The sequence below is a fragment of the Anser anser genome (genome assembly GCF_964211835.1).
Source record: "Anser anser genome assembly, chromosome: 6".
In the NCBI taxonomy this organism is placed as follows: domain Eukaryota; kingdom Metazoa; phylum Chordata; class Aves; order Anseriformes; family Anatidae; genus Anser; species Anser anser.
The window spans coordinates 39,897,950-39,921,309 of NC_139726.1; the positions used below are offsets into that span (position 1 = coordinate 39,897,950).

A 23,360-nucleotide genomic window follows, 5' to 3' on the forward strand; every position below is an offset into this window, starting at 1 on the left:
CACTTCCCTGCTTTCTCTTGCAGCCCTAGCAAGGCTCACTGGGGTGCTACTACATGCAGAGCCCAGCTTGGCAGCCTCCAAATGGAGCCTAAGCTTAGTGCAGCAGAAGGGAGGGTCTGCCAAAAATTTCAGATTGATACTGAATTTCCCTGTCCCAACCCTGCTAATCCTAACGAGGAGCTGGCACAATGCCACAGGAACTAAGGAAGTAACAAAAGGCTTTTTGATTTGCTTTACTTCAGACAAAATACTTCTGGTATCCTCTGCATTTTCTTTTTAACACTACACATGTTCTCCTTTTCATCTGAAAAATCAGAGGAGCATTTGCGGGTAGTCTGGGTGAGATCTTCTCTGAGAAGCCCCAACTAAGCAATCCTTAGGGTCAATCTCTAAACCCCTAACTGTGGTGGCATGAATGGCGCCACTATAATCATGCTGTTTCCAGTTACTCAGATAGGCACTGAATTATTTCAGGAAGGATATGTTTGGATTAGACACTGGATTCTGGAGGGACGGTTAATTATTTGTCCCATCAAACTGTTTTAGGTCCTCACAGATGGCTATTTGGGGTTCCAGGAATACCCAACTGTACTGTTAATTTTTACAATGGGGGTAGTTACAAGTCAGGAGAACCTGACTGTTATGGTTAGTGAAAATAGTAGATTTGTGCTGATAAAACACTACTCAGCATGTTTTTTGCTTTCTAGACGTAACCACCAATGTACTTAATAACAGGACTTGAGCAAACTATACTGTGTGAATCAAACACATAAAAGTATAAATATTCCTTTTTTTAGAAAGTAAGTCTTAAAAATTGCATTATAATCAACTACCATAGTAAAAGGCAAAATATCCAGCATTACCACACATGCAACGGGCATAATGTGCTTTATTATACCCTTAGCTTGAAACTGGGTAAATAAAAATCAAATGACCAAAGTACACTCTGCCCCATAGATTAGGGCACTGAGGACAGGAGGCCTTGGAGAATTAGATCTGAAATCCTGTGTCTTCCTGGTAACACTGTTAAAGGTGGGTACGTCTGGGAGAGCGAGGAAGCTACGCTGGCATAACTGCTTCTGAAGGTTCGCTACTCTGACCTGTGCCTATATTTTGCGGGTTATGGATGCTGGAAGAAAAAGGTTTTAAGGAAAGTCTCCTACCAGCAGCACCTGCAGTTTATCTTCACAGTACCAGAAAATATATGCAGTTGGAAAATAAAAGGTACTTGTTCATTTTTAATAAAATAGTTTACTATATAGCCAGCAACGTTATAGTAGGACAAAACAGAAAAACACATTGTGTTGTAGCCATCTCTGGCTTTTCCACTGCCTGCTGGGGAGAGCTCTGCTGACCGCCCAGCCCTTGCTTGGCTACACACATCTAATTGTGGAGGAAAGATCAAACTTAACAGAAGCCTGCAGCTTATATAGGTCTGTGTGTAAGGAGCCCCAGACTTTTGCTAGAAATGCAAAACGCCATTCTTCTCTTCATTAAGATTAGAATTATGCAGCATTTTTCAGTCAAAAATCTTTGTTTCAGTCAAAAGTTTTGACTGAGTGACATCAAAGTATTGCTTAAATAAAGTCTGCTTTTCTGAGCCATTTGCCTGGGGAAGGGGGAAATATTCTGACAAAGTTCAAGCAGTCATTTAGGCATTCTTCACGAAACAGCAAAATCTGGCAGCTTTTATTCAGAGCAACTTTTGCCCTTCAAATCCTTCCTTTCCATTTTCCTTTAAAGCGTTATGTTGCTCTTAACTGCTACAAACCTTTTTTTTTTTCTCTTCCTTCCTATTTTAACTGAAAATAACAACTTTAAAAGCACCAACATTTTTTTCTTTCAATATTTCAGAAATGTCGGCAACCTCTTAAACTTAGCTCAAGCACTTACGTAGCTCTAGGCTGTACCACCCAAGTAATAGAGGCTCACAGCCATCTACCTACCTATGAACTTCGCGGTCACAATTACAAAGGGCAATACTGGTGGGAAGGAATGAAATGTAACACAGTTTATAAAGGGAACTGGATGTGAATCTTTCATATCTCAAAATCCAATACAGCTTATGATTCTTATTGCATGTGGGAGTAATTTCATCTATGGAATTAGCAGCTTGGTCAGTAAGTCTGATAAAAGCCATAAAGTACCTTTGAATATACTCTGGCTGGAGTCTTCTCAGCACAAGGAGCGCATGTTACAGCTGATGACCAAAGGGACACACATTTATGTGGGAACTCATCCTTAGTTTTGGTCCATCTCACCATATTTAGTTCCATTCTCTCCAGAAAGAATGGATCAAAGCCTTTCTTATCATTCAAACACCCCAGGAAAAGGTGTCATCAAGACTATTCCCCCTCACCTTTCTGACACTCTTGAACCCAAGAAATTTACAACCTACCTGTCTGGGAACCAGACTAAACTCAAATGAATCCCAAACAGAGCAATATGGCATTCTGAAGCCTGATCTCATCTAAACCAGGGGACAACAGGAGTAACATTACTCCAAGTCAGCAATGCTTCCCCAGTGCTAATCAGACCATTAAAAGCCATAAGCAGTTTGTTCTGTGCCGATGGACAAAGACAACCACAGAAATGAATGAAACCCAGGGCAAAATCAGAGATTAAAAGTAATAATACTCCTTTCAGCGAACCACAGTCTGAATGCATGATAAGTGGCTAAAAGACAAAATCACTGCAAGATCTAGAGACAATAAAAAAAAGTCTCCTGACTGAATGAAATGTAAATTAAACCAGGTCTGGTACAAAAGCATTTCCTTCACGAGGCTGTACTTGCTGCCACTGGCAAACACAAACCCCTTTGCTGCCAACAAGGGCTGCTGCAGCTGACCCTCCCTCATCTCACTTCGGGAAAACACACACACTCGAAGTCAACAGTTGGAGGGAAATGAAGAAACACCCAAACACAGAAGACTTGCTAGGAAAGATTACCATGTAGGCTCCCTCCCCAAATAAGCAGATGGTTTCCAGCTAGTCAGGGTCAGGGACTGCCCATGCGGTTTCCTGCCTGCTTGCCTTTGTAGCTTATCTAGATCTCATCAAGATATGTAGTCCGAAAAAATTAGAATGGCTAAGTGCAGAAATTAGGGAAAATAAGTACAAATGAGCCTTGTTTTGCACTTGTGCTGAGAACCAGGGGAATGTGCGCACATGGCTCACCTGCAGTGGTGCCAGCCCTCTCCTGGGGCTGTGGCATAGCTTACCTGCACAGGTCAGGTCAGGTCTCCTAACACCACTGTGCACACCCAGCCACCAAGCTGTGCCGAGCTCTACCCAAAACACTGGGAAACAGCTCAGCTGCTTTGAAAATGCCCCTGCCATCGGTTTACGAACCTGTCTGCCTTAACTGTGGTGCTTGTGCCTGCTGGCAGTCCAGCTCCGCGCTGTACCGCCAGGGCTGAGAGGACAGCCGGCCTGGGCCCACTGGCCCCAGCCCCAGGCCGTGGGGTGCCACCTGCATGCCACCAGCCTCACCAGGCAGCAGGGAGCCCCTACCAGAGCCTGGCATGGCCCCGGCACGCTTCTGTGTGGATGTGGTGAGCCAGGCACTGGGACTGCGAGGGCCCCAGCACCACTCCCGCCTCCCCGCCATGCTCGCAGCCCTCAGAGGGGTTGCACACATGCAACACACGGCCACGTGTACTGTACAGCTCCACACAGATGCTGGCTCTTGCAATGCCGTGCATGGGAGCAAAGCAAAAATCCAACCAGGAACGTATGCTTAAGCTACCATATGGAAAGGGCATTCTCAAATTAAACCCTGAAAACCAGATGAGATCTGAGCAAAGGACAGTTTCACTTAAAGGAAATCTCTGAGGTCAACCAGCAATTAACTGAAAGGTTCTGATTGAATACACTATTGACTGCTCTCCCATCAGACAGCTTCCTGTTTATTATACCTTATGGGCTGTCTAGGTGCCAAGACATTAAACTGTCAATAATCTATTAATACTAAACAGCTCCTCCTTCCTTATTCCTCCACACACATACTCTTAGGCTACAAAAGTGCACAAAAAAAGATGCAAATTTTTGAAGTGAGATGGGAACGAAGCTTTTTAGGATATTTCTTTGCTTGGTTCCAGCTTCAATGCAGAGCAACGTTCATAAACAATATAACATGCAGTCTATAAGTACATGGAAAAAATTGTGTTAAAAAAAATCAGACATGATTGAGACCATATCCTGAAATCTGGCTTTCTTTTCCAAGCCATCTTTAAACAGTCTAAGTTAAATTTAATTAACAATTTACAACAAGAAGAGAGAAGTTATTTAAAGAGAGGCCTACAGGTTCTTAACATTCAGTGTCTGGGAAACAGTTGTATATATATTAAAAAAAAAAAGTTTTAATGAATTTAATAGAGAAAAGCACTTTAATTAAATGCTGTCAAAGAGGATTGTATTAATGACTGCACACAAAGGAATTTAAAGCAAGCCAAGTATATTTAGCAAATAGGAAGTAGGCTTTCAGAGGCTGCAGCTATTTATGTTTCTGCCATTGCAATGCATCTAGATCACATTGCCAATTGAAAGCAGTTATGCTATTAGATATGATTTTATTTATTATGGATTATTAAAATTTCAAGCACTGCAGGGAATACATTTATCTCACTCCTAAAATGAAAGAACAAAGATATTTCCTGCTTGTTCAGTACGAGGAAAAAAATAGATGAGGAAATAAATAATAAAAATAACTTAGCACTTAACTAGTGAAGTGTTGTCCAGACAGATCTTTTTACGGGGCCTGTTGAGTCCTGGAATTTTAGCGTGTCTCTTTCTTTCTGCTACAACCGGATGGATTTGCAGTTGCCAGCACAGCTCTCCTCAGCACAGCACAGAAGAGGAGTGAGCTATTCCTCCTCACAGGCACAAACCTATTGTATCCTGTAGTAGTATACTTCTGCAATCTCTTGCATGTTTCAAATCTAAAAATTACCAAAACCCCAACAAGTAAAAAGAAGTCAGGGTTGCCAAGCTTTTTGCAAGCAAGATTGAAGAGACCAGCGTTTTCCAAACCTAACCAAGAGACTTAGCCATATCATTCTGCTAAAAACCTGTACAAACTACAGATCTGCATTAAGCTTTTTTGCAGAATGTGCTTTCTTTCCTCAACACTCATGTGATGGGATTTGTGGCAGAAAGAAGGTGGCTCTTCATAGTCCTCTCTGTCCATGTGCCTTGGATCAAATGGGCATGGTCTAATTAAAGAATAACCCAAACCATAAATTTGAGAAAAAACAACCAGGAATTTCAAGGATGTCAACATTATTTTGCTCTATGACAGTACAAATAGCATAAAACTAAAATTGGTCCGAATTGGAAACCGAGGAATGTTTTTTGACATGAAGTTAATGAGATGGCTGGGTCTATACTATCCAGGGTAAGTTCTGCGATTTACCACATCCTTTTTGCCATATGTACTGCTAAGAGGTTTATGATTTTAGATGTTTCGAACTTCCGAATGGTCCATGAGAGACACCCTATATGTGCTTGTATTCCTTGGTTTCTGGACACCAAGACCTTTTGAAGTTAGGTACTGCAATTTGAGTTGGTCCTAAATTACTGGTCAGTGGCTTTAAAATGTATTTATTTGTATTTAAGCACGCATTTTTTATGTTCTAATTCAAAATATGAAGAAGTGAGCAGAACTGGAGAAAAAGACACTGGAAAGGAGGCATAAGGGGACACCTACTTCCTTTCATGTGAGTAGCATCATAAATAGTGAAATTTAATTTTCTAAATACATTATCTGATTTTTGTTTAAGACTTTTATTAAAGTCATGTGTGATGTGTGTTCAGAATGTAGCCTTTGTTGTTCCACAGCTAGGGATCTTGCAAACAGCTTCACTTTGTCTGTGCCAAGATATTTTGGAATATCCTTTGAAACACTGTAAGCATAGATGACTGTGAGAAAAAATATGTGCTACTGTACTTCTGGATACTTGATGTGTGAGAATAGTGCATACACACAGAAACATTTCCTGTTTCAATCTGTAATTCCTATAAAACTCCATACAAACATGGAACAACATACATACACAGCAAACTATCTCTGAAAAAAGTATATTCCTGCACATATAGCACTCTCTGGGTATTTCCAACCATAGAGGGGAGGGGAGGGGAGAGGGAGAGGGAGAGGGAGAGGCAGAGGCAGAGGCAGAGGCAGAGGCAGAGGCAGAGGGAGAGGCAGAGGGAGAGGCAGAGGGAGAGGGAGAGGAAAACGTCTGCACCAACGAACTTCTGAAAAGAGTGGCCCAGGGCAGGAAGACCAAGCATCTATTTCTTGCTCTGTCATAGCCTAATTCCCAGCACTGCCCAGAAGCTGCACAGTTTCCTCAGGGGATGCTGTGCAACATGGGAGGAAGAGCAGCTCACTTGCTCTCTGAGATCTTTGGGGGACAAACAGTGCAATGTACTGTGACAGCACAGTACAATATTGTTTCCCTCCCCATGTAATTTTTATAATTGCCTATCTGTACACAAAGGCCAGCTGCAATGATCTGGGGCTCTAACTTTATTCTAAGATTTCTGTGTAGAGCCTGAGAATAAAACGCTGCCTACAACCAATAGCCTATAAACACTTACACAGCTCTAAAGCCTGATATTACCATTTATATACAAATGTGAGGAACAGAGAGCATTCAGGGAACATAAAAATGAAACGAAAAAGAGCAATGTTTTTAACTGCAAAATTTTCCAACATAAGTGGAATGGAGGCTCAGCCAGCCTCAAGATTTGCCTGCTGCCAGCCAGCACAAGCTTCAAAGGTTACGTGAATTTAAAGAGCTTTATTTAGTAATCTTGCTCTGGATGTTTGCTCATCCTCAACCTACCATGACTCTTTACAACACTGGCAGCTTAGCATTTATAACAGGGCCAGCACTGGAAGAAACAAGGGCTAAATCTGATCAAATTGTGTGTGAAAGGAAAAAGGGTTAGACAGCAGGGGCCAAAGCAACAGTGATGTAATTTGCTAAAAAGACGACCTGTCAGAGCAACATCAATGCAAACCACCACCCTGCTGATTCCTGCCAAGTCTCCACAGTACTAAATCCACACATTCAGATTTTAAACGGATTTCTGCCTTGCGCAACCCTCTGTAGGAGCTAGGGGAGCAGGAGCAGAGCTGTTCCAGGGCAGCCCTGCACAAACGCCAGCCAGGCAGACAGCTCCCTCCCTCCCGAGTCCCACCTCACTCCTGTCCCTGCTCTCAGCTGATCCTGCACCAAACGAAAGCTGTCTGGGAGCAGGTGGCACAGAGGTGGCCTCACAGCTCCAGGAGTCTGAACTAATACCAAAAGCTGCACAGTATTTTAATGTACTGATGACTGCTACACAGGAGACAACTTCGGCAGAACAAAAATTGCCACCTCAGATAAAACAAAACAAAACAAGACAAAAAACAACAACAACAACAAAAGAACTATCTGGTTGATCTCCCATTTCTAGGATTAAATAGAATAATAAACTAAATTAATTTCAGAGCAGAAGCAGTATTGCTTTAATTTGAGTGCAGTCCTCACTATCATTATAAGCGGAATCACAAGCTTAAAGTTAATAAAAATCAGCAGCACTTTTCAGCCACATTAGATATCCACACTAAAGAGAAACAGCTGAAACGGCGCAGTAGGTAGTTTTGGCTATAGCAGTCAAAGCTCGGTGGCTTTCCACTGCAATTGGAATAACTATCAATCATAAGAAATTCTATTGAATACCTCAGAGTCTAATATAAGGGGCTCATTGTCGTATACATGCTCTTGTTGCCTTTCTCAAAACTTGTGCAAGGCTCCCGAGCTACCGCAGTCTGTCAAGAAAATGGTGGGCACCAGAAGGTGCAACTAGCAAGTGTGCATTGGGATGGAAAAACAGAGCATGAAGCCCCAGCTTTTGTTACCAAACGCAGCATGTCTGACTCCAGGACGTGTTACTGGAGCAGTACAAGAGAGCAGTCCAGAGACAGCAGACATTGGAGAGGTTTACACGTACTGCTTTCTGCTGGGATATGGCCACATCTTCTAAACGGCCCAATGCATCTACTCAGCCTTTCAGGGAGTCACTCCAATTTCAGTGGTTTTTCAATTAGACTGAAAGGAGATACCAAAATAGACTGTTATTGTCTACTTTTGATAAGAAAGAGAGAACAGAGCTCCAGAAAACGTAACAATTGAGGAAGGTATTCTCCACTCCCCAAATTGACATATCTAGTTCTGACATAAATTTTCCCCTCTACCTCTAAATGAAAGAGAAAATAAATAGTCCAGGTGCAGTCCACTTAAAACAAAGCTCTGAACTTTCCAAGTGGAATGAACAAACCTGTGATACAAATACCTCTAAAAGTCCATCTGGGCTTGCTGGGTACAACCTATCTTACTGTTCTTGATCACTGGGTCTGAGCAGACATCACCACCAACCATGGAGTAAAGGAGATGGTGGAAACAAAAAGCAGTGGGTATCATTTATGGTCTGACTTTTGGACACAGAGAAATGGCCAACAAGCAAATGTAAGAAACTGCAGACATTAAGAATGAACCATAGGACCCTCTCACTCTGTCTGTCCCCCTCTCTGCTGCCCCCCACGTCCCCCCCCCAAAAAAAAAAGGTCTAGATAAAACAGTAAGCACCAAGTCAAACAGAGAGCTAAGCATGGTTTGGGAAAATAGTTTTTGCCTGAGTTTCACAGACAACCCAGTCATGACTTCCAGTATGTGAAATCTACTGCTGTAGTACACACAAACATGGTGAAAACTCACTGTGTATATCATCCTATAGATTATTAAGCACACTATGTTCCTCTGTGGAATAACACAGCTTTGTTTCATTCATCATCTATGACTGCCCAAGTATTATTAATATTATTTTTTAAGAAAATAAATTTTAAGCCTCAGTGTTTTCCCCATCTGCATGCTATGTATTCTATGACCCATGAACTCTAAGATGTTGTTTAGAATAAGATATTTCATTAGGAAGCACCACTGTGGTGTTCATTCCCTTCTTTATTACTTCTAGAAAGAGAATATGAAATTAGTTTTATTGGATTGCCATCGCCACTTGCCTTGACCCATTTTTACTAGGGGTATATGTTCTACTGTTTTGTATTTCATTATCATTTCTAAAATATTTGTTCCCTTCCATCCCTCACAAAATGACAAAATTAGTCTTTCATTTACTTCTGTGGTGTGTTATTTTCTGCATATTTAAAGAAAGACCACAATGTTTGCAGTGAACATACAATACAAAAGAGCTTTCCTACAGCTTTCTGCTATGCCTTCTTTTATTTACTAATGTTCCCTCATGATTTATGATCTGAACTATTACAAATTGCCAGATTTGTCTAAATCAAAGCTCCTGAGGAAAAAAAAAAAAAAGGTGGAGGGATGTCATTTTTAAAAAGTGACAAAAGTAACAGAGTATCAGAAAGCATGGGAAAACCATTCCTGTTTCTTTAAAGTCAACATTTGACTCCTTTTAAATCGATACGTACCTATAAGCTTCTATCTGACAGCTTATGCAGCAAATGAAAAGCAAGGTTTCCCTGCTTTCCGAATAGTAGGTACTTTGCGACAGTGGGGGCTCATTACTGTGGAGAACTGGCTTATCCACCTTAACACTCCAGAGACAACAGCTTGATTCATCATTTTCCCAACTGAGTCAGGTTTTTCTGTCCCAGCAATTAACAATGAATTAGCACTATATTAAAGTGCCAGGCAAGATGGTTATTATCCGGGGTAGTCACCTTGGACACAGCAGACGAGTACTGGGAGAAGGGAGGGAAATTAGATTTACTGTGTCCCAGCACATCTGTAACAAACACCAAATCCCTGGCCAGCAGCAGGAAGGGGTCTGTAGGCACCTCGCAGCGCTAACACGCCAGAAATGTCCAATGCCAGCGAACAGCCTGGAAACAACGGAATTTAGCAAGGGATGGAAAGTATGACAGGGTAACTAACCCTTGCCTTTGCAGAGCAGGGAACTAAACACAGAAGCGTGAGGACCGCTTGCTGCAAAGGAACTGCTTTACACGCAGTCTGTCCAGCAGATCTGTGTAAGAAGAGCCAGGCTAGATAGAAGTTTCAGCCAGGATCCCACATGTGATGGTGGGAACAGGACAAAAATATAAAAATGCTTTCCAGAATACCCTCCCATCCTCTAGAAACCCGCGACTTGGGCATCAAAGGTGGACTCCTTGTGATATCCAGCTAGGCACAAGCTCGCAGGTTTCCTTAGTCCCATAGCAGCACTTGATGATTGCAACACATTGAACAGAACAGGAGAGAGAAACAGCCACTTAGTGCACACCTGAATGTCCTTAAAAGCCAAGCGTATGGCTGTAGTGATCTATGCCTGTGTGCACAGCAACATGTAGGTGTAGGCTGGATGCTTTGCAACCGGCATGAGAAGGAAAATCCGTGCCCCAGCACATCCATATGGTCACACCCGATGCTGCCAGCAAATACAGCCATGTCACAGAGCTCCACAGGGCTCAGCTTTTATGACTCCTCAGCACAATAACAAATAAATCAAGTGTGCAGGGAAGAATTCCTTGTGCACTAAGCTTCCACGATAGATATTTTTCATTTCAGAAACAGGAAAATATTTAATTAAATGGCTTAATATATGGCTGACAGGAAAAATCTAATGGAAGACAAAAAAAAAATGTTTTTTGTAAAGCACCAAGCCTAAAACTAAACAGGGCAAGCGATACAGAACAGAGGGCAAGAACCTGCCACAACAGAAACAACAATCCTTTAAACACCAAGAACCACTCTCAGTCCAGCTGATCTTCTGCAGTAGTACAATAACTGCTCCACTGCACACACCTTGCCTCTACAGTACAGAAACCATACCTGGCTTTGGGGTGATTCCCTCACCCAAGCCCAAAATCAACACATGAACTACACAAAGCTCATCACAATAAAATATTTGCCATTTCCAAGAGTCTGTATCTGGAAAAGTCTGGAATTGATCTACTTGATATCTTTAGCCTGGCTGTGCCTCTTGTGATGATAGCTGGGAGTTTCTTCCAAGTCCTTCAGCCTGACAGAGGGTTTCCAGCCTAGAGAGGGCTCAGTTGGCTTGGCAGGGAGCTCTGGCAGCAGCATGGGGCACCCTGATTTCAGGCTCTCCCAGTCTCATAGTTTGAGGAGCAGGAGATTCAAGCATCAGGCTCAAATTACTGCACACGTCAAATCCTTCAGAACAGAGAGAAAGAAGAGGGTGAGCAGAGAGAGAAAGCAGAGGTAAGAGACCCCTGCCTGCTTCAGTGGTACAGCACTACACCTGCTGTTATTTACGGTGCTGCTACTCAGGGCTTCTTCAAAGGACTGTCATCTTGACATCAAGGCTGCAGGTAAGGGCTTCATTTACAGTGCATTTTTCACTAGAAAAGTCTGCAAAGTGAAGTAGGTCAGTGACTGCAGCTCTTGGATGTTTCCACCCCCTGCTAAAATGCAGCCAGGCACCACGGCAGACGTTCTGCACCCGCCACTGCTTTGAGAAGGAAATGCGAGTTGCTTTCCCACTTGACGGTACAGGGGGAATTTTAGACAGGCAGAATGTAATTACTCAGCCTGGAGTTTGGCCAGGAGTTGAGCCCAAGACCCCTACCCTTATGCAAAGTGTCACAAAATCTCCATTGACTCTAAGTGTGAGGACCTCAGTTTTACGTCTCTTGCTGCTGTCATTGATTCTTCATGGCTAATTACCTAATAGTGACCCTTGCAGCAAAGCCAAAAAACAAACCTTGCTGCCTGGAACAATTCAAGTCCCAGAGACTGAAAACTACACAAAAATTGCTTGGTGCGGGGTATCATTTGACAGTAGGGAGCAGGTGGACAGCAAGCCTCCTGTGTCTTGCACTGGTAGCGTGCCATGCAGAAGCCTACTGGGGTTTTTGGATGGGCAAACATAGCTCTAAAATGCAGCACCCCCAAAACACAAGCCTGCTGTATCAACCGTATATCAGGGTCTCTAGAGTTTTACTGTATGTAGTTGCCAGCTGGTTCCATTTATTTTTCTTCATTTTTCATATTTTGACTGTAATAAATAATTAATCCATGGCTTTGTAACTTGCTGACAAATACAAATGCATCCCATTCCAACCCAGTGTAACGTGTCACTCAGAAGAGCCAACCTGCACTGCACAGAAAAGTGATGTGCAGAAGACTTTGGAAAGTAGGCTAATCATCAAGGTCACCAACAAGAGCTCAAGGAAACTTTTTCTTCAAACTGTCCCTTAGAGGATATTCCTACTTGGTGTGGGCACCAGAACTGGGTTAATTTGTTCAAAATCTACACAAGTCTAGTCATCTTCCCACATGTCAGCTCAGCCCTTTACCCTTTTGTAGCTCCTTGCCTCCAAGATCTCACAAACTTTTGGGAACGTAGAAGCCAAAACTTGCAACATTAATTACTTACACCACTTCCTCTATTTTACCACTCTGAGAATCTGAACCCCAAGAACCACATTTTTTTCTTCCAGGCAAAGACAGAATGGAGAGCAAGGAGGAAGTCAGTAGCAGAAGAGACAAAGGAGACTGAACTAGGCAATAATTAATCTGGGTGAGAAAAAGGTGTTTCAGAAGGGGCAGGGCTACAAGACAGAAACCCCACCACCACCACCTTTGGAAAAAGGTGATTAGATTGTTGGCAGCAGTACTAGCAGCAGCAGAACAAGAACAGAGACAAAGAATAGAGGCTGAATGCCAAGGTTCACAGCAAGAGTAACAAAGCAGTGCAAGCTGTGATCAAACAACAATGGCGAGAGTGAAGGTGGGAGAAGGAACTGTGAGATTATCAGAGAGAAACACAGTATGAATGACCGAGAATGGCCATGCAATGGGATCAGGCAAGTGGCACTGAGGCACAGTGACAATTCAAGAGGATGTTGTGCCACAGAAGGTGTCACCTCAGATTTTTGGATTGAACAAACATGTCCCCTCTCAGTCGTCCAACCTCTGCCCACAGAGTTCTCTTGAGCTTCATGAACTGTCACACGTCCATTCTCCCTACATCCTCACTGTTGTCATTTATCAACCTTTTGTCCTCCTTCCACAGTAGCCTTTCTGTATGAAATGCCAAATCTGTGCTCTTCCGTAACACTTCTTTGCTTTCTGCCCCATTCTCTGGAAGTACCACCAAAGAACGCTGGTGACCTAAATAATAGCTACATAAAACAAGCAGAAGAATAAAAAGCTTCTTCATAACTTGTAGCCACCATGCTGCTCCCAGAGCCAGCCCACCCAACCATCAACCTCTCTGGAAGGTTCCTCCCACTACTGGCCTGGTCCCTTCCTCCACTGTGTGCTGGTCTCACTGACTTCATGACACTTGCCATCAGCTGGAAGATCTTTGCAGTAGAATACCACTGTTCATTTTAGTTAATTTTTAAAACAACACCTAACAGAGAGACTTCAGACTAAGAGCTGCTCTAGTGTTTGGTGCCATGACCAAAGTACAAGTAACAATTCACAATCTCTCTTTCCCCCATGAAACCAGTAAACATTTTAAATTACGGGATCACAAAAAATGCAAAGTGAAGAAAGGATCTCTTAAGTTTCCAAGTCCAGCTCTCACTTCAGACCAGTCCTGAGCCTCTTTTGACCACCATGAGATGTTCAGTTTTGTGATATCCCTCAGAAGTTATTAGGGATGTACATAAGGTTGATACAGAAACTATAGAGGAGCTATGGCTGCTGTTGCGGGTTGGTCACAGTCAGAAAGCAGGCATCAGGGGTGCTCATGTTCTGTGAGAAGGAACAGCTGATGAAACCCCACTCCTATTCTCCCTAACTGCACGCTTCTCATGCTATTGCTGAGGAACGTATTTGTACTCCTCCAAATGTTGGGAGCTTTAGGCAACTAAATTGTTTCAGCCACAACACAACTACTGACACTAAGGGAGCTCCAAAATATTGCTACCACTAACCTTAATGTTGTTGTTGGCATAGACTGTCACATATCCTTTCTTGAGCCACCAACATGACCGTGCACACATTCTCAACACACGTGCTGCAATATACACACAGTGAGCTCAGGACTTGAGAACTGTGGCTTGCATGCAGTTCTACAGACAGGTGAAAATCAGTGTGTCTCAACCCGCACATCAGAGGGAAGCTGGAAACAGTTGCTTCTCTCTACTCCTGACAGCTGTTCCCCACAAAAACTCCTTGAGAGGATGTTAGCACTCTGACCTGCACAGGCTCAGGAGTGAGCTGGACAACATGCTGCATACGCTCGCTGTGGTGATGTCTGGACTCCTCCTCATAGATCACATCCCTCTCATGCTGAGGGAGGTTCAAGAAGCGGCGAATGGTGCAGAGGTTCTCCCAGAGGGTGCGGTTTTCTGGACTTGGGTTTTCTTTCCAGCGAAGTAGCTCACACAGCCAGCCCTGCAACAGGAGGGTCAGCACAGTTAATTCACTGAGCACTGAGGAACCAAATGTGAGTGGAACGTCAGTTAGACTTAAAGCTCTGTGCTGCTAGTTTTACTTTTCAGATCTCACACAGAAACCTCCCCTATCGTCAGCCACCCTTTGGTCTTAACAAATGCAGGATATATTAAACTTTCTACAATGTAAAGAAACATTCAAAGAAACAACCAGCAGAGTTTAACAGGAACTGGGAAGCACAGTATCTTGCCTGCTGTCATAATATCACCCCACGTACAGAATGCTCAAATATCTTTTTTTTTTCCTATAAAACCCGGGGTTGAAATAAAGGTGCATCTCTACTTCTTCCATTTCAGAGTCCCTTTATGTCATCATCTGAGCATGAGCATGGGAGATGTAACCTCTGACACTTGGCTAACAATCCTCATGCAAAGGGTTGCAGCTGCAGGACCAGGAATTCAACCACCCCTGAAAGTGTTTGAAAGAAGACATTATCAAGTAAAGCCCTTTGATCCACTGTTGCTATATGTGACTCCCCCACCTCTGAACCCCACTGAAACTTGACAGCTTTAAGTAATCAAAAATGGCCACTTAATATAGAAGATTCAGCCTCACAGGAAGGGAATCCTCTAGTATTAATAGGAAAGAAGCAAACAGGGCCCTCCAGAAGTTACTATACAAATCAAGAGAGACATTATGTGGAGATAATTCTAAAGCCAGCTACCAATCCTAATAATTGAGCTTAATCCTGCTACGTTGCTTTATAGTTAGTTTGAAATGCCATCAAAAAGTTAAGACTGTACTCTCCAGAGGGGCTGAGAGCTCAGATCACTGCAGGAGGAAGCACCAACACTTCAGGAAAAGGAAACCACCCTAAAAACAAAGCCAGGCAGAGAGCAAAATGGCAGTAGCAGTAAGGTGAGAACAGCCCCACGTGTTGAGCGTGAGTGGTGGTGACCTGGGCTCCACAGCAGTTACCCAGGGACAGGGGCTGTTGCTGCACCTGCGAGAGAGAAGCAGCCAGCCCATCCTGCCTGCTGGCAGCCAGTGCCACTTGGAGCTGGGGACAGCAATCCCTCTCCTGTGCCTGTGTGCAAGGAGATGCAATGCAAATGACAGAAAATGAGAAGATAATGCTGAGGATGCTGTCAACGCGCCTTACTGACTCCTGTCAAAATATTTTACCTAGTAGCTCTATAACCCATCATTTTCGAGCTGCAACTCAGCATTTTGACACCGTTTTGACAGGCACCTTACAATACCTAAAAGATAATTTGATCAATGTTAAAATTGTACGGTACAAGAAGTAGCCAATACTATGTTTTTCCAAACACCGATGAGAGCAAGCTGAACAGACAGGTTCATTACAGGCTTATGCGGTGTTTTTTTGGTACTGCTTTTTTGTATCACAACTTGTAAGCCATTGACAACTTCTAACATGCACTATAAGCCCCATATATAATATCATAAGCTGTTGTTTGTCTCACTCTCCACTGTGTCTTCTGCCTTCAGCCCCCCAAAAAAGGCAAGATTTGATTATCTCCGCTGCATCAGCCAAGACAGCAACACCAGCTGTTCTCATTGTGCAGCCTCTTCCTTGCGGCCTACATGTTAATAACCTGATCATTCCATTTTCTCCTTCAACTGCCGGCTGCAACACAGCGAAGAGACAAAAACCCAGGCCCATCTGCAGCAGCTGTAGGCACTGAACTGTGAAGCCACTAGGGATTTATAAACTAATCTGTAACACAACACTGCCTTGTTTTTACAAGTGAGAGGCCACATTTGTGCAGACCTGATCTTTTCTTGCAATAAACTAGGAGGGCTGGGGGGGTGGGGGTGGGGGCGCAAGGATGAAAACAAGATATCTAATCATTTACTTAGGGAAAAAATCTATATTTTTCAAAGTATTTTGACTGGTATTTGGGTAATCTCTCAGCCAGGTGATGTCCGCAATTTAATTCAGTTTGACCCTTGCCCTCAGTTCTCCTCAATCCCCTTTCTCCACTCGGAAATTCCCTAAAACTTTCTTTTAGAGAAAAGATGGGAAAAATCTCCCAGCTCCACTGTATGTTTGCAGGGGTTTCTCCATACAAAGGAAATATTTTTTGAGATGGAAAATAAACCATCTGTGGAAAAAATAAGCTCCTGTTTCTCCCTGCTTTTCAGTGATCTGAGGAAGTCTCCAACCAAACCCTTTCAGATGTTTCAAGCAGGTATGTTTAACATCTCCTGAGGGATGCCGCAGCACAGAGACCAAACATTTAACAGCAAATAAAAACAACACCTCCGCGTCTGGTGGAGCAGCACCCAGCGCAGGGCAGGCCTGCGGGAGGATGGCTCCGGGTCTCTCCCGAGGGCTGAGGGGCACCTGGATCTGGCAGAGCCCAGGAACAGCTCGGCCGGGCCACCTCTGCTTCCCAAAGCTGGCCCAGCTAGCCCAACAGCGACGGCTGCATTTTGATTTATCTGTCCTGTTATAATCAGCACTCATTACAATCACTTAGAGAAACACTACAGGCCTCATTATGGACTACGCACTCGCTGCCATTAGTCTTTAAGAAGGGTAGCGCTCAATTTGCCTGGCAACATGCGAGGTCCTGACCTTGGAGCTATTAGGGAAAAGATTAGACTGCAGTGTGACCATGTGTGCAGACATGAGCAAACCAAATTAATTTCTGGCAAAGGGAGGCACCAGGCAAAGACCCTGTCATCCTGAGGACACCTGAGAACTTCTCAATTCCCCAAAGGAGATAAGCTAATGGCACGTTTAAAGGAGCCTGGTTCTGAAGGTGAAGCACATCCATGGTATTTAGAGAGATATTAATCCAGTTTCCCCACAAAGTATTTGCTTGGCTGATCAGATTAAGGGATCTAGCCTTCAACAGCACACCCCCACCACAGCAGGCCCCAAGAAATCTGTGATACTTCACAGCCTCAGACATATTGCACCATGTGTACCCAGCTGCTACAATAATTAGCTTATGAATGTATCAGCTGGTTCTGTGATTTTTATAAATAATAACTAACCTACAGAGCAGAAAGATTTTCATGAGCCTAATATTAGCAAGAAATTGCAAGGTGCACCTAACTCTGAATTGTCATTGTGCTAAATGCCCTGTCTTCTCTCACGTTTTTGCGTGACTGGATCTCCCCCAATGCCATTTATAAATATTTATTTTTGAATCAGCAATGGCAATGTATTTGTGGCAGCTTTCTTCACAACAGCTATCATTCACTCACCCCCACGCATACACACGCGTGCCCACTGTGTGCATGTATACACTTATCTGCATCAAATCTGGCCTTTCACTGCTCTTTTCCTACCCTTCCCTTTATTTATTTGAGCATCCATTCTCTCACCCATCCGTTCGAGACCTTATCTACCCATCTACAGGGCCACTTATTAGGCAACAGCTAGGGCTAGTGTGCTAGAAAACACAGCACTGCAGCTTACTCACACATTCTTTATGACTGCAAGTAACTGTCTTCCCCATGTACAGATGAAAAGTCTGCATTGGATTTTTTTTATTTATTTAAATAATCTTAGCACGCCATCCAAGAAAGTTTTACAGTACCAGGCAAAAAAAAAAAGTGTAAATGTCAAATAAAACAGTGACAGATGACAGTATTCTCTATTGAATAGCACTGTTTCTTCGTGCATGTTCAATGAGAACTCATGAATTATTAATATGCAAATCTCCTTTTTCTGTTAAAAAAATCAACTTGGGGTTTTTTGGTTGCATTTTTTTTCTCTTATTCATTTCTTTGGGTCTGTGTATGTTACACAGAGCTTTCCAGGAGAATTATTTCGTTTAAGAAATGCTAACATACAGAAATTCTTGGAGCTACAGCCATTCACAGTGAATTTTCATCTATAGCTGCATTTATTCGTACAAAGAAGGAAAAGTGAAGAATGACACGGTATCTCGCCACCTTTTCCCTCACTCATCCGCAACATCTGAACTCACTTCATTACAAGTAAATCCAACTTCTGTGAACATATTCTAAAAATCTAACAAATAACACATCCTTCCCCAGAGCCGTGATACACTGTGTTTCTGATCCTGCCTCCCCTGCACATCGCAAGCCTCACTCCACAGCACAACCAGCCCCCTCGAATGCCACAGAGTTACCAGGAGAGTTTCAGATGTCAGCCTGAATATGGGTGGCAGAACCTGGCCCTTAATGTCAGCTTCTAAGGTTCTTAAATGGGAATGTCTTCCACTACAAATAAGAAGGGGAAAAACAGTACAATTAAAGGATGCTTTTGGCTCTACAGTCAGGCACACCCAGTGCTTGTGGTTACAAGGAATTCTGCTCAGAACTTCCTTCATTTCACCCCAAAACTTGTGGAGGCATCAAGAATCCAGCCCAATTTAGATTGTTACAGAGAACTACAGAGAAGTGCTAGCCTCTATTTTTGTTGTTCTCATGAGACAAGATAAACATTTTCTAAGCATTTTATTTGATAAAACAAATAATATCATATTAATGTCCTATTTTTAACCTCTCTCTCTGTCTCCTAATCAAATACATTTTCACATAGCTAAGCAAACAACAACAAAAATCTGCAGGAAGCCAGCCATTCCCATTGTGCTTTTATGCTGTTAAAGAAACAGTGTGCTTACTACACCAAGGCATTAGCCTTGGCACACTCAAACCCCCTCGAGGGACAGTTAGCTGGTGCAGCAATCACAGACATATTCTCTGTCACTTATCCCTGAGCCCTTTTTAGCAGCTTGACCCTTTCACTTTTGCTCAGCTTACCCTAGAGCAGGGGAGGCTGCGCCAGCAGCCAGAGCTACCAGGCTGCATCAAGGTCAGGTTTTCCAGTGTTCAAAGAAGGTAGGCACAAATATCCTAACTTCCCTAGCTGCTTCCTTGATTCGACTCAAAATCAACCAAGGACCAAATTTCTGATCAAAGGACAAGAAAGCATGTGGGAAAAGTTTGGGCTAAATTATGCTGGGGCTACAGGTCAGTACTCAGGCTTCTAGCAGCATCTCTACCAAAAGTCACTGCAGAAAGAAGCAGCTGGGTGTCTGTGGTGGCTTACCCACAAGCAGCTTGCCTCCTTGACCTGGACTGCGAGACACTTCCAGCCTGGTTAAAACTGTAACTGAACTGACCTTGTGCTTCCCTGCATTGAAATTAATAATAATAATACAGTTAGTTTTCAGTGCTGACATTTTCTAGGGTCTCCAGTGAAAGCATGAGTAGGCAAATGAAGAGTTTTTAGTAAGAGTGATTCAGGAATAAATCTCAAAAATAAATGTAAAAGGCCATTTCCTCACCCACACCATCAGTGCAGAAAATGTCAACATATGTGACGAAAGGAAAAAAAGCAGCAATGATTGACACAAGTCTTGAAAGACCAGGAAAGAAATGATGTGCTACCCAGAGAAAGCTCTCCTTCTACATGGGATCACAGGGAGTCCTCTGGTCAAACTTTCCCGGCCTCTCCTCCTTCTGATCAGTTTGGGACTCTGCAGTGTGAAATGAGCCAGATAATATTCATCTCTTGTTCCTTAGTCGCCAAACTCTCTTTCCATGAATCCAATAAGTGTCTATTAAAATAAATAAACCCCCTAATGATTCAAGATAACCTAATCAAGAAAACTGAAATGGATAAAAAACTAACTGTAATGGAAAGTTCTGTCATGGCTTCAATGAATTCTTGATGAGGGCCAGGGGAGGGGGACTAAACCTGAGAAGCTTTACTGGGAGCATTTTGATACAGTTCAAGGTTAATCGCTTGATAGCCTGAGTTTTCTGAAACAGTCAGCACTTTTCCTCCTCCAAAAATTTAAGGCAAAATGCAAAAGCCCCGGCAAAAGCCCCAATTCCATTATGGCTAGTTTCTCAATAGCCCTATAAAACAAGAAATAATACAAAAAATGAATGAAGTACATGAACCCTGACACATCTTAGATGGAAACACCAGGTCTGCTTACATCTCTTAGCCTCAGAAGGAAGGATGCTGTGCACTGAGAATATTTCCTGCATGCGAAATTCAAACAAGCTCCCCTCCATGCTGGAGAGGCAGTGCAGGCTCATGGTTCAGGCAAGCAGCCTGCCACCAGCACCCAAGTCTGCCAAAGACTTCCTGAGCAAAACCCCAGCTCCACAGCTGCCCCTGCCTTGCTCATTTGCTGAGAGAGGTGCTGCTGCAGATGCAGGTCAGCTAATGTTAAAGGTACTTAAGAGAAATTTTAAGCTTAGTTAAGGAGAGAAATGTCTTTCTATATTTCCTGCATATGTAAGAAGAACAAAATATCAGTACAACAGTTAACCTCCAGCTGCAGAGATTCACAAGCACCATAAAGGCACTGAGATGCTACAGCAGGAAGAAAGGCCATATATACGTACATTATATGCACTATGCACCTTCACAACCAGCTGTGTTCTCTAGCTGTTGTTCCTTGCCACTGGAATCTAATTAGTTTAAGGGCACAGAAAATACCTATTCTAAGCTAAAATGGGGAGAGAAGGTATCCCATCATAAGAAATAAGGGAACATAAATCGTGAAGGAAAGACAGTGAAGGACAAAACCTGCCTGAGGGTGACTGCTCATCCTTCTCACAGTACCTCTGCTTTCTTCTCGGAGCAGGGGCAGTGTGACAATGGCCACGGCGCTGACAACCATGCAGAGTGGGCTCCCAATGCGGGGCTAACACCTGTCCTTGGTCAGAGAGCAGGCTCCCAGACAATCATTGCAATGTGGCAGGGATCTCAAAAGGAAAAGTCAGGGGAATTGACAGAATGATTTCTATCCACAACCCTGCACTTCTCTGAATGTGAAGGGACTCAGCTGAAGGGTTTTCCTGCCCTAACCCTCACCCTTTGTTTGTTTCCTTTGTTTGTTCATTTTTAAACGACGCGAAGACATGACCCAAAGACTGAGCTTTGCCAGCTTAATGTTCTTTCAAATGTTGTTCAGAGAGAGTTCTCTCTTGCTTTACTGTGCTGTAACTGAAAAAAAATCCAGTCCCTTGGGGAAGAATTTGAGTTTCAAGGGTTTGCTTTTTGTTTTCACTGGACTGGTGATGCTGGAGGTCAAACCCTTCCATCTACCCTAGCCTGGGGCAGATGCCCAGCAGCTTGAGCCTCTCTTCTTCAGGCTGCTCCAGCCTGATTAAGGAAAACTCTTGCCCTGGGAGAACTGTGGGAAGTTTGGCCTCCTATGTTCATACAATTTTTGCTCTCCCTCAGACTGTCAGCAAGGGGTCCAGTTACCTATGCCCACTATTTATTTTGATAGTGACTGTTTATTATGAACAGAACTATATTCCTGAACTTGTTTCACATAGCCTAAGAAAAAAAATGTCTTCTGCGCACAACACAGCCACTGCTAGGACTCCCACTAGCAGAGGTCAGAGGGGTGACACTGCTGCACAGTGTTACAGAAGCACTGGCACAAGGTCTTGGGGGAAAAGGTTTTCCCCAAAGTGGACCTGTAGAGAAGCTGCAGAACTGGACATGGAAACCAGCTTTCCTGACAGTTCAAACCTGCAGCATTGCTAGGTCAAAGTCTCTACCTGTCCCACTGCTCCATTCTGGAGACATGCAGGCCACCCAAACCTCTTTGAAAAGGCATGCTGGAAACTCCCCGTGAATTAAATATAACCAGGAGATTCTGAAGTGCAGATTAGAGGCTAAATCCTGGTATTCCTGCCACATTCAGAAACACTCCCAATGTGATAAAACAAGTCTCAGATTTAGTCATTTAAAGGACAAAGGGCACTAGCAGGCAGCATCCCCAGAGAAATACGCTGTTCAGGGGGTACATCACTAACAGCTGGCAACTAAAACAGGATGACACTTTTGGAGGCCGAGTTTGGAGGGCACTGAGCACCTCAGCTCCTGCTGCCTTCAGAAGGACAAAGGAATGCACAGCACTTCACAAACAAGACAAGAAGTATCTAGATATGTTGCAAGGAATAGAATGTGTATTAATGGAAATGTGACAAGTCAATGTCTAAAATGAATGGCTTGAGATCTTTATGAATCCATACTACCGCGGTACTTCTGTGAGGTCCTGTTCCTTGCATTTATGTTGCCCTGTGAGCTCCACAATTTGTATTCTCAGTTTCTACCAGCTGCCCTTCCCTTTACTTGCTGAACTGATAATCTGCCATGACTTAAGATGGCTACTTTTTAAATTAGAGGTCAATTAACTCCACTAGTAGATGATGCCGCTTGCAATAACTGTTCTCAGTGGGTACCACTCTTCCTGTACAAAGACAGAAGATGAAATGAGGCCTCCATTGGCTCTGGATGCTCTCTCGGGTACATGACATACAGCCCTGCATATAAAATGTCAAAACAGCCCTGTCGGAGATTCACTGGCTGCTAAAACTGTGAAGATTGCACAGCACCGTGGATTGCTGTTGACAGAACAGCAGCGCCCAACATAACACATGCCTTGTTAGCAAACTGGAAGCCTCTCAGTAGTCTGGGGTGAGGGAATAATAGAAGAAGCCAATGCAATGCAAGCCAGGCCTGCGGAGAACAGCAAGTGAACGAACCTTGGCGGAAAGTCCAAGCAAACCCTCAGAGTAGCTCTTTTTTCCCCTCTTTCAAACTCTCTTTCTTCTGTAAACACGGGCAGTTTTCAATGAGCACTTCCCACCGCGTAACTCAGCTGCTGAAACCAGAAGAGCCTGCAACTGGCACAACAGGCCTGTACGAAGCAATGGGAAAGCCCCACTACTTATTTTTAGGCAAGCTAGACCTAAGGTGACACTGACCACCCTACTGTGCCACCACACACCCCCCTGCGATCAACTGTGTCTTTACTTTTGGCATTCCCCTGGCCATGGGGCACTCCAGCCAGCTGTGGGACACCACAGGCACACCCAACCAGGCTTGGGGGTGGGCGCGCAGGTGGGCTTTGGGCAGGGGAGACAGTGTATTGCTATGGTTCGTGACTACAGCTTCTCTGTCCCTGCCTT

General features: G+C 43.6%; 1 protein-coding gene across 3 annotated transcripts in view; it reads right to left on the bottom strand.

Moving 5' to 3' along the window:
• The window catches only part of SATB2 (SATB homeobox 2), a 135,874-nt gene that overhangs the window by 11,766 nt on the left and 100,748 nt on the right, over positions 1-23,360 (bottom strand). For all 3 annotated transcript variants that reach the window (XM_083843039.1, XM_083843038.1, XM_083843040.1), the window contains one exon: positions 14,205-14,402. In XM_083843039.1, coding sequence (XP_083699165.1) covers positions 14,205-14,402 — 198 coding nt within the window. The remainder of the gene's footprint in view (positions 1-14,204; positions 14,403-23,360) is intronic.